The sequence below is a fragment of the Sciurus carolinensis genome, chromosome 14 (assembly GCF_902686445.1).
Source record: "Sciurus carolinensis chromosome 14, mSciCar1.2, whole genome shotgun sequence".
Lineage (NCBI taxonomy): Eukaryota > Metazoa > Chordata > Mammalia > Rodentia > Sciuridae > Sciurus > Sciurus carolinensis.
Genome location: NC_062226.1, coordinates 37,904,724 through 37,915,995, shown reverse-complemented (window position 1 = coordinate 37,915,995; position 11,272 = coordinate 37,904,724). Strand labels below are relative to the sequence as shown.

General features: G+C 48.2%; 1 protein-coding gene across 1 annotated transcript; it reads right to left on the bottom strand.

Moving 5' to 3' along the window:
* Positions 1-4,512: 4,512 nt before the first annotated feature.
* On the bottom strand, positions 4,513-10,439 carry LOC124964636 (protein FAM205A-like). Its single transcript, XM_047525171.1, has 4 exons — positions 10,296-10,439; positions 9,642-9,687; positions 9,059-9,119; positions 4,513-8,375 (listed from the first exon to the last, which is right to left on the bottom strand). Exons 1-4 carry the CDS (start codon positions 10,437-10,439, stop codon positions 4,661-4,663), a joined length of 3,966 nt encoding a protein of 1,321 aa, XP_047381127.1. The 3' UTR covers positions 4,513-4,660.
* Positions 10,440-11,272: the final 833 nt, after the last annotated feature.

Sequence of the window (11,272 nt, the reverse complement as noted above, 5' to 3'; positions counted from 1 at the left end):
GTGGCTGAGGTTTGTCCTTGCCTCTTTCTGTGTGTGATCTCCTCCCTCTTCTCAATTCTCTCTCTGCCCCACTCCCTGCACCCCCAACTTTGCCTGACACACCCCAGCTGCCAGCACTATTTACCGAAAGCAATGGCTTCCCTTCCCATTGTCTGGATTCCCATGGTCAGGCTGCCTGCCCAGCGTCCTGCCCCTGTGGCCTCTGTAGGGGGCCTGACCTTGGAAGTGATACACTCTGGAAATCCCCCAGTGTGCTCCTTGCCTGGTCCTGGACCCAGAGAAGTTACAGTGCAGGAGGGGCACATGGCAGGGAAGGGGGCTGTTGGCAGCACCCGAACAACCTTCTGGAAACAGCATCTTTCTCTAGCCAGTCCTTCTCCCCCTGCTTTCTTAGGGTCCTGGCCTCGCCGTCTGTGGGCACGGGAATGAACAGTCCTCTGCAAGCCCAGTTAGTCCTGGTGAGGGTCTGGCACTCTGTGTCCCCAGCACATTCCATGCCTGCATTGTGCTTACTTCTTATGTCCTCATTGAACTGAAGGTTGTCCCCGCTCCTTTCCTCTCCTTGCAGGGGACATAGGAACCATTCTTGTCCTTCCTTCTATGATGGGGCTGGGCTAGGCCTTGGGCCCCAGAGTCCAGGTGAAGTATAAGACTTGGTTGGCTGATAAAGAAGCAGAGGTCCAACCGACTCCCCCATGGTGCAGGAAGCTGCATCTCCATGGGGTTTATTCCTGGCTCATCCCGTGTTCTTCACCCTCCCTGCCTGGGCTTCAGTGAGCTGGCACAAAAGCCAAGCAGCCTCTTAAAGGTCCCTGTCCTTCATGACCCAGCATTGAACAGAACCGATGTTGTAGAGAGGCCACTGTCCTCCCTCTGCTGACGGTCACTTGACCTGAAATTCCTTCCAGACAATTCTGAAGTGCCTAAGGGAAGGGTTCTAGAAGGTCAGACCAGTCACCGTATCACAATGTGCTAGAGGTGAACCCCAAAGTTCCCAAGCACTGATACATTCCTAGCGTCTACCCCTATTTCTGGAGTAGCAAATTCTTGAATGTGTGCCTCTGATTTCTCCTCTCTTGAGCCGAGGGAGAGGTAAAGGGTGGTCTTGTGCTAGGTTATGGGATAGGAGGCTTCCTCCTCCATCAGCACACTGCATGAATCTCAGACTCTGCTCCTGTCTTCTCTCGGATCTTGGCTTTGTTGAGAACTCAGAATCCAGAAGGTCTCAGCTGAAGCTCAATTCTCTCCTCCAGCTCTTTGTTCTGGGACTTTGTTCAGCCACATGAGCATAAGGCAGGTAGGAAGCTGTGGGGGGCCCTGGGAAGGACCTGCTCCACCCTAAGCCAGGATGTGTGCACACTAACCCGGCTCCCCACCTGATGCCACTGTGACCCTTCTGAGTGAATTCCCTTCATTCTGGGCCTCCCTCTAGTGTCCTAGCTCTGGGTCTCTCTGTGCAGCTCCCACCAGGCAGGGAGGATGTGCCTGGCCCAAGACCTCCTTTGATCTCTGGGAAGCTTCAGGAAAACACCTAGAGAGTGTTGGCTCAGCAGGCCTGGGCCTTGTGCCTCCCTCCCTGGGGGCCAACTAGGGGCTGGGCCTCCATCTTTTTAGGTACAGAGTCATCATTCAGAAGAGGAACTCATCCAATCTTCCTCCCATCTGGGTTGCCGCATCCTGCCAGCAGTGGACACATTGTGCTAACCAGTGGTGCTCTGTCAGAGGAAGCAAGTGCTGCCACCACTTCCTCCTGGTTTGATGGGATGCTGCATTTCCTTAGGGATGAGGGATATCCCCTGTCCCTCAAACCACATGATAAGTAAGCCCTGTCTTTTCTGTCCTTTCTCAAACTCTTGACATCTCCATGATAGGTGGAAGGAGAATGCAGAGGTACCATCTTCTGAGGGATACTAGGTGGCTAACACAGGTCTATCTTGTCTACTCAGGGCAGCCGTTTTCCTTCCTGCTTCTCAACTTTCTCCTCCCACACCCAATCCTCCCTGGTCCCTTGCTGAGCACTAGGATGCTGCATGCCCTTTTCCTTCCTTCCTTCCTTCCTTCCTTTTCTTTCTTTCCACTTGCTGTTGTGCAGGTTGGATGCATTTAGTGTTTTCTCCAGGGTCTCTCCGGTTCCTCCAGTGTTGCAAGAGCACCTGCTTCACATACATACAACCACCTGCAACTTCAACCACTTTAGAGTGTCCATTTGGGTCCTCATACTGGGACCAACTCCTTAAACCCCAATAGAAACCTTCCATGGTAATTTCCAGAATCCCTCTCTACCTCCAGTTTTTTGGCTTTGGCTCTCCATATAGCCATTGCTCCTGTGGTCCTTTCCCCACTCTGGGTCTTTGTCCCTGGTCTAACTAGCTGTGGAAGAAATCGTTATTCTTTTGATCCAGTAACTGCTCTCATTCATACTATGTTCTCTGTGTTTACATGAGCAAATTGTCTGTGCTTTAGCCAGAGCTGGCCTCTCACCTTGGGGACTTGCTCCCATTCCTTCATTTCTTCCATTCCTTCACAGTTTCAGCATCTCTTCCCTTGTTCTCCTGCCTCATTAATTTATCCCTCTTGACTGCATCTTTTCCACAATCACTCAACATCAATTTGTGCAAACTTTTAGAGAATATCTTCTTGGTGCTATTGCCTCATATTTATGCATCTTATTTTGAACAGAACTCCTTGAAGGAATTAAGCTTGCTGTCACTAGTTGTTCTCATTTCATTCTGTCTTGAATTCCCTCTAGCCATGCCTTCATCTGCATCATTTACGTGAGGCTGTTCTAAAAGTTGGAATCTCTTTGTGGCTAAATCTGATGGTTCTTGTCTTTTTGGCTTTGTATGCAATCTCTCTGTCCTTGAAAGACGTCGGTTTTTGGCTTCCAGTAAACCACACTCTTGGTTTTCCGGCTACCTCAAGGGCTCTTGATTTTGTTTCCTCTGCTTACTGGTTCCTCCTATGTTTTCCATCTTCTTAAAGTAGAAGTATCCCAGGACCCAGTCCTTAGATCTCTCCTTCATTTACACTCACTGCCTTGGTGATCTTACCTGGTATCATGGTTATAGCTCATTCTCTCATGAAGACAGGATTCTCTGTGGGAACACCATGTTTCTGTGTTGAGGACAGATGGTTTAGGGTATGGTCTCAGGATGATGCTACTTCAGTAATGATAGCAGTAGAGGATGTGGTAAGTGGTCATAGTCTAGATGCATTTTTGAAGGTAGGGTCAACAAGGATTTGTTGATGGGTTGGATGTGGACTGCTAAGAGGAAAAGTTATTGATGATACGTACAACTATAAATGATCTGAACAACTGGAAATATGGATCTGTCATTAACTGATGTGGGAAATAGGATCAGAAGGGTTTGATGTGAGTGGGTGAGTTTGGAGCAGAGATTCAGGAGTTCTTTTTTTATAGTTTGAGATGAATATTGGGCTTCCAAGTGTATATATTGACTAGACAATTTGGTCATGTGAGTGTCTACCACGTGAGATGAGATGAGGAGCTCCACCTTGGCAGGGTTGTGTCCTTTACAATATTGTGTTTGTCATAGTACCTAACACACAGTAAATACTCACATATTTAATTGTTGAATACAAGATACTTCTTAAGGTCATTTTTATTGTGACAGTTCCTCCTCATCAACTAAGTACTTCCTCCTGTGTCAGGGCTTCACACCTCATAGAATTCATCACATGATGCAATGCTTTGTCTAGACCTCACATGAAACTAATATTAATATATCATTATGCACTAGACACAGTTAAATCAAAACACTAGAGACCAAGAGATCTATGAAATAAAAGGGCTTATTAAGCCTTTACAGATGCTAGCCAGAAAAATAAAAAAATTCCTGGGACAAGTTTTCACAAATTCTAGCAGCAGAGCTAGGTTGGAAAATGTCCACTAGATTGGAGCCAAATGTATTTTTAATAAACTTTGGGAAAAGAAAGCACTGTAACCTACATTTGCTATGGATAATAGGGACACAATAATGGGAAGTAGGTAATGTTTTGGGCTAGGGGGAGAGTCTATAAGAAGTAGTATTGTCTGGATTGGTTGGGGTTATAAAAGTTCAGAGTGTTTATATGTAAACAGGGCCTAGTGGCCCTGGTGTTGATGGGATTTAAATCAACGTTAATGGTCTTTCTGTTGATTCTATCTGCAGCTGATAACTGAATAATTTCCCTTTTCTTCACATCACCCTCTGGACTTTGTAATTACATTTAGAACATTTCAGAATTATTCTTTTATCACCACTATCGTGACCCTGGGAATAGAAACATGTAAAATAGGTAGATGTGGATGGTAAATTATTGGAATTCAAGTACAGCCTTTGCCTTCAATGTACTTTATTCAAGTCCCTGAGAGGGAGCAGTACAATAGTGTCCCATCTGAAATGTGGTTTAAAACTCTTTCCCTACATAGGTAGCCTTCTTCATGCCATCTCTTAACAAAGTATAATGGAAATGAGGAGACAGACAACTCTGCTTAGATATATAGTGTATTTCAGGTGGTGCTGCACCTGTACATCAGCGGAAATGACAGTAGCAACGCTCTTCAGGGGACACACAGGTTGGGGAGCCTCGAAACACTTCCTCATTGCTTTGAGAGTTCTCCTGAGCAGGATGATGTTTCTGGGGTGAGGGCTGGGAGCTAGGGTGTGCTCCCTGGTTGGGTGGCACAAGGCACTCGAGGACAGTGCCGAGGGCAGTGGCGGGGATGGCCCAGGGCTGAGGCAGAACCGTGCTGTCGGGAGCGTAGCCGGAGCCTACTGTCTGGGGAATGGGGACCATTTAAGAAGGTCGGGCCTGCTGGCTTCTCGGGGGAAGCTGAACGGGCCTTGGGGTGCCCATCTGGCTTCTCTGTCTTAGTTCTCCCCATGGGGCTTTTGGCTGGAGTGAGGCTCTTTTCAACATTTTCTTTTCTGGTTTTGGACACCTTCCCAGCTTTAGAGAACGTGGACTCTACATGCCCTTTGCCTTTCTTCTCAGGGGTAATGCAGTGCAGAAAGGATTTTATTTTATTTCTCAAGCCAGACTCTGGAAGGCTGGGCTTCTTGTGAGCATGGGCTAGCATCGCCTTCTCCTGCAAAACCTGACGTTGCAGAGTTTGGCCCTGCAAAGGTTTACCCTGAATTTTCTGGTGGAGGAAAGGCTTGTCCTGGGAAACACAGGGCACCGCAGGCTGGGCACTCTTGGGATTCCTTGTGGGCTCAAGGATGACATGTGGCTTGCTTGGCCTGTCTTGCGTGTCATGCTCAGATTCTTTCCCCTCAGGGACTGCTGGGGGTGGTTCTGGAAGCTGCAGCTGAGGGTCATTCTGGTGGCTGTGTTGACAGGGATCCTCAAGATGAAAGTTCCGGTTCCATCGCCAGGAGCCTCGGGGTACCCTGCTCAGAAGTATCCCTTCTGGTCTCTGATCTTCAGCAGGGTGTCTTTCTTCGCTGGTTGAGGAGATTCCAAGCCCTGCATCCCCTTCTCCCAGGTCCCCTGCTGCCTTGGGTTTCCCTGGGTCCTCTTTCTTTTCTACCAGTGTGGGGACTTGAGCCAAGTCCTCCATCTTGTCAGTCAAGGGCTCAGGGCTCCAGGGTTCCTCCAGGCTGGGGTTGCTCACACTGGCCTCCACCTGAACACAAAGTATCTGGGCCTCGGTTATGACTCCACTGAGCTGTGAGATCTTGAAAGCCCAGTTGGCTGATCCATAGGGCACCGGTTTGGAACTAGGTGACTTTAGGTTGTGCTGTATTGCCTTCAGCTCAGTAGCCAACTGTTCTTTAAGGGGGACCCATTCTGAGTCTGGGGCAGGAGGAGACTCTGGTGTGATGGGCAGTTCTTGGACCACCGTGCTTTCTGGGTTGCTTAGACTCCCAAGAGACTCCTGTGTGAATATGTCCTCTGCAACTCCCTCAGTTGGTTCCCTGGACTCTCTTATCCTTATGGGAATTCCCAATTGCATCTCTATGACCTTTTTTCTCAGGTGGAAATTCAGTTTGGTGAAGATGTGTGTCTTGGCTGAGGAGGGGCTGGGAGGAGGAGTCTGGCTCTCTGAAGGCACCATTTCTGTCATTTCTTCCACCTGTATTTCAGGCTGGAACTCCTCTGCATTGTCCGCCCAAGACTCCTCATCATCTTGGAAGGATGGCTCGAGCTTCCTGCAGGAGTCTTCAGGTGAGATCATCTGAGTCAGAGGCTCCTTTGGGATTTCTACAGGCTCAGATCCCATCTCTGTGATCACAGGTTGGCTAGAGATTGCTGGGGCCATGGCCCTAGACAGGGCCACACAGTACAGAGCAGGCAGGCCTGACAGGAAGACCAGATACTTGTGCCGGAGCATGGTTTCCAGTTTCTCAATGGCTCCCTCAGACAGGGCTCGGGGCAGCTTAGGGTGTTCAGTGCCAACACCTGGTAAGACGTGCTGCTGCTGGTCCAGGGCCACTGGCATCCAGGGCATAACTTTGTGCTGTAGGTCAAGGTCACTTGCTGCCTGCAGTTCCAGGTGCTGGCTTTGTGGAATGCAGGGGAAGGGAGCCAATGCCAGGCCCCCAGGAATTCTGCATTCCCAAGAGCTACATACACAGGCAGGGACCTGGCCCTGGTGGATCTGTCCACATTTGGAGTCGATGTGGCTTTGCAGTGTTGCCTTGGCCTGGGCAAACAAGTGTGGCACCATGGATGAGAACAGGTCACCAGCCTCATTGTCCTCGAGGGATGGAAGCGGGGGCATGCTCACACTGGGTAGGGCTGTACTGCTCCAGGACAGGGTCTGCTGCTCACTGGAGGAAAGCAGCAACTGGATGGACTGCTGGATCTTTGGGGGCAGGCCCCAGCGATGGTGAATGAGCTGCTTCTGGAGGTGGAATTCCAGCAGCCTGCGGGCATGCTCTGGGAAGAAGAGCAGTTCCCTGGTGAGGACTGAGAAGGACTTCCCTGGCCAGGGGGTCTTCACAGTCCCAGGAGATTGGATTTTGTCACCTGGCTCATACTGCATGGGGCCTAGGGCATGCTGAGACCTCCGGAAGACTGCTGGCAGGCCCCACTGAAGCTGGAGTTGCCTCTGCAGCAAGTGCCATTCCAGGGCTTCGCACTCAGTTGTAGTCAGAAATGGGACACTGATCTGATTCTCAGAGGGAGACATGCATTTTGGGGAGGTTGGGGATGAGGCTGGGGCTGACTCAGGTGGAGATTTGGACAGCAGGGAGTGGAGGTCATTGAAGAGAAGAGGACCCTTCAAGAGGGACTTGGGCACATTCTTGTTCTTGGAGAGACCTTTAGAGTCCAAGAAAGAGGCAACGAGGGACTCACTGTGCAGAGTAGGGAGGCCACAGAAGAGCTGATTGTATTTCTGTTGCAGGTTGCTCTGTGATTCATCATCCTGTTCCCCAGTCAGTGAATAGAGGTCACTTAGGACTTTAAGGGCAGGAGAGGGTAAGGCTAGTACCTTATAGTTTTGAATTTGCTGACAGTGGTGTCTTTGTTCTGGATCCACATCAGACCATTCAGAAACCCAGATAGACTGGGTGGGCTGTCCTGCTACAAATGAACCCCACGTCTGGTGGGAAATGGTTCTAAGTTTGTCAATAATGACCTTAGAATTCATGGTTGAAACTTGTGAGTTTTTTTCAGATCGGAAAAACAATGTTGGGTCTGGCATAAGCTGCCTCAGGGAATCTTCAACACGCCTGGGGAGTCCCCATCTCTGGAAATGCATCCATTTTTTCACATGTACTTCAAGAAACCTCATGACTTTAGGACTGAGTAAAGGCAGGTGGGCCGGGAGGACTGACTCCACGTGTAAGTTCATAGGATGTGTCAGGTTAGTGATCTCTGACTTCAGTGATACTGAAGAAACCTTGGGCTTCAAGTGATGGTGAGCTTGGTTCTCCTGAACAAGGTAAGTGTTGTTCTGCAGCATCTCCTGCTCATTCACTATAGCCATAGATTCCTCAAGTCTTGAAGGAGCCATAGTCTCTGGGCCTACTGGCCTATCTGCCAGTTGAAATTCCTGCCCTAACTTGAGGTGATCAGCCAGGTATTCTTGGATACTGATTCCATCAGTTTTCTGGGAAACTGTCTGGGTTAAACATTTGTTTTCTATTAGTTGTGTTAGTGTTGGGGTTACAGATGCCACTGAAGAGTCTCTGGAATGCCGGGAACGAAGCTCCAGATTCTGCTCAAAAGACACACTTGACATGGACATCATCTCTAGGCAAGAACAGCCCCATGATGGTCCCAGTAAAGTAGAGCAGATCTGGTTGTTCTCACCCTCCAGCAATTGCTGAATCTCTAGAGCCACACCATTGCAGATGTGGCAGCAGGAATCTGCACACAGAAGCTGCCGCACACTTTCCTTCTGAGGAAGCCAACCCTGGCTGGGAACGAAAACATGACAACAATGAAAGATGGAGTGACATCTACCTCTTTGCTGGGGATTACTACCTCCATCCCAAGAGTCCTATAAGAGCTGGGTCTACACTGTTGAAAATGAGGTCCTATGGGCACTCATCATTCTGAGAGCTATGGGATGCTATCCCTGCTGCTATACCCAGAATCTGTTGGATATCATTCTCTAGAAATTTTAAGGAGAGAATAAGATTAGGCTCCTGTATGAGGGGTCCCTGGAACTGTCTTCCCCAAAGATGCACCAGAGGAGGTAATGTCAGCAGAGTCTAGTCAGACCCAGGAGTCACTTTGAAAGGGTATAAATGTAAAGAGTATGACAATGATGACTTCATTATTCATTCTCTTGATGGGATAATTTGTGTCATGGCTGAGTGCAATCCCATGTAATGCCTTTTATGAATTACGCACTAGTCAAATCCTGAGTTGTAGAACTGCTGTGATCCTAGCACAGAGAAGAATTGGGTGACTGTATCCTCCCTTCTGAGACATCTGGACTCCTCACTGCCATAGCAACTTTCTCAACCAATAATCTAGTCCCCACCATGCATGTCTCCTACCAGCCATTATCCCTGTCCTCATCCCTGCCCCAGGCCTAGCTAAGAAATCACAGGGCAGGCAGAGAGTTGAAAGACTGTAAAGAGCAAGAGATCACCTTTTCATGAAAGACAGCAGCTCCTGTGGCTCCTCAGCTTCCTCATGGGAAAGTCTCCTAGCTGAGGAACCAGGACACAATGTTATATGGTTTTGGATTGTTTCAGGGGCTTCCTATTGGGAGCTGAATATTAAGACCTTTGACTCAGAAAGAGGAAACTGAAAACTCAAGGTCTATGCTCCAAGGCATGTTTATGTGTAGAATCACTGTTTACAATGTGATGTCCCTTACCTAATGTCATATGATCTTCACAATCACAATGTGAGTGAGAGAGGATCATTTTATGGATAAGACTGAGAGATAAAATGATTTCTATGAGGTCATAAAAACTAATAAATGACAGTTAAGGACATATGCCTACTTCTTCAATTATTTCTTTTCAGGGTCATAAGGTAATGAATTTTGGAACATTTCCATGTTCAGATTTCCCAACCCTGTAAGTCCTCTGTGAAAGTCATCAATTTGAGGAAATTGGGGCATTCAGTGATTACAACACCTGGCTCCTGGCACCAGGAGTAGAGGGACAGTATACTATATGGGAAGCTAGCTCACAGTGGATTCAGATGAAAGGTTGGGATTTTACCTCTTGATGCTGCATCTCTGTCCCTTTGCCTGACTTTTTGGTGATGCTTGAAGACAAAAACATGAGAATGTGAGTCTAGGATGCCATTTTATTTTTTTATGTCCCAAATGAGACAAAAACTCGTATTTCCTACTGCCTTTCTATATAGCTGTCTGCATTTGATACACTCTCCTGCATTTCCTTTACCCATACTCCACCTTTTGTCACCCCAACATTTCCCTTCTCTGCTTATTTCTGATTCACTTTGAGATTCTCCATTCTTCATCCTCCTGTCCCCATGACAAGTTCTGCAGAGAGCTTGGGATGACATAGAAAAGTGGAAAAGGTGAGCATTTCTAATGACCCAAGGACTCCTGCTTACAAAACTCACTAACCAGAAAAATATTGAGAGGTCTTCTGAGATCTAATGAGGTAGACTTTATAGCATCTATTTCTTAAGTCACGTAGGGAGGGTCTTAGCTTTTCCATTAGCGTACATTGGAGGGAGGGCTGATAAGGAATTAATTAGGTTCTCAGAATAAAAGCAATATACAAAGGTAACTGAAGATATGGCATAAAAATGGGGAGGGGATTTAATGTGGAGAAACACTGAAACTTTGAAAGCTTCTTATCTGAGGCTAAACTAGCTCAAGTGTGATGATAGCGTTTCCCTACCTGGCAGCAGCTTCTTGTAGGTTTGCTCTTCAATCCACAGTAACTCCGTCTGATTTGCCAGATAACTAGGACAACAATGAAAACGGAGCCATAGGTATATAAGGGATATCCAGTGTCCCACAGAATAGATGTAAGGCTCAACATGGCCTAAACTTCATTAGTGTGAGGAGACCAACCATCTCCATCTCTGGGCGTTCAGGGGCCTAGTGCCCAACGACTCCCAGGGCTTCACCCTTGTTATGTCCGCCTCACAGAGGACAGAACAGGCTGCAGACTGCATCACAAAGCCCTCCTGTTTCACAAGGGCAGCTCATGTGGAGGTTCGGTCTGAAGGTGAGGGGTCTGCTGCTCAGTGAAGGGTGCACAGCTGCGTCTAGAGGTGCCACACTCACAGTGCCCATTTCCCACTTTCTCTTCATTCTCCATTCCCCACGCGGGGCTGCTGGCTGGGCTTGCTCCTTCACAGGATCTGAGGGCTTTTGTGACAGGGCAGAGCAGCTTGTGAGGATGAGTGGCTGGAATGGAGGGACTTCACCAACTCCCCACTTCCCTGGAAATACAACCGAGAAGTGCAGAGGAGTTTAGGGGGGTCGGTGAGTGGTTATGGCTTGGAAACGGAGAGCTTTGATATGTCAGGCAATGGGTGACAAGAAATCTGAAGTGCAAGGAGGGGAGACCATGGCTGATGAAAGGCAGGGTTGGCTGCATCTTTAAATGACATTGTGGGTGGAAGGAAAGGAGGCCCTTGTGTGGGGAGGGGATTGTAAACATCGCCTTCCATGGAGACTCATTAACGTGGCTTGCTTTTGGAACTCTGTCCAAGGCTTGGTTTTCCAGAGCTTTTTCTGCCTAGGTTATAGCATCCTTCCTGCCCAGGGAGATGAAAGCCAGCAGAGAGAGATGGGTTAATGGCCACTTCCATCTATGGGTCACAACCTACTTGCTGATCATGGTTGAATGTATTCTGTTTGCCTAGA

Coding starts and splice junctions, on each gene's coding strand:
- LOC124964636 (XM_047525171.1), bottom strand. CDS start 10,439: ATGTTGAGCCTTACATCTATTCTGTGGGACACTGGATATCCCTTATAT. Junction 9,120..9,641: donor CAGAGATGCAGCATCAAGAG/GTAAAATCCCAA, acceptor CTGGTTCCTCAG/CTAGGAGACTTTCCCATGAG. Junction 8,376..9,058: donor CTGCTGTCTTTCATGAAAAG/GTGATCTCTTGC, acceptor TTTCGTTCCCAG/CCAGGGTTGGCTTCCTCAGA.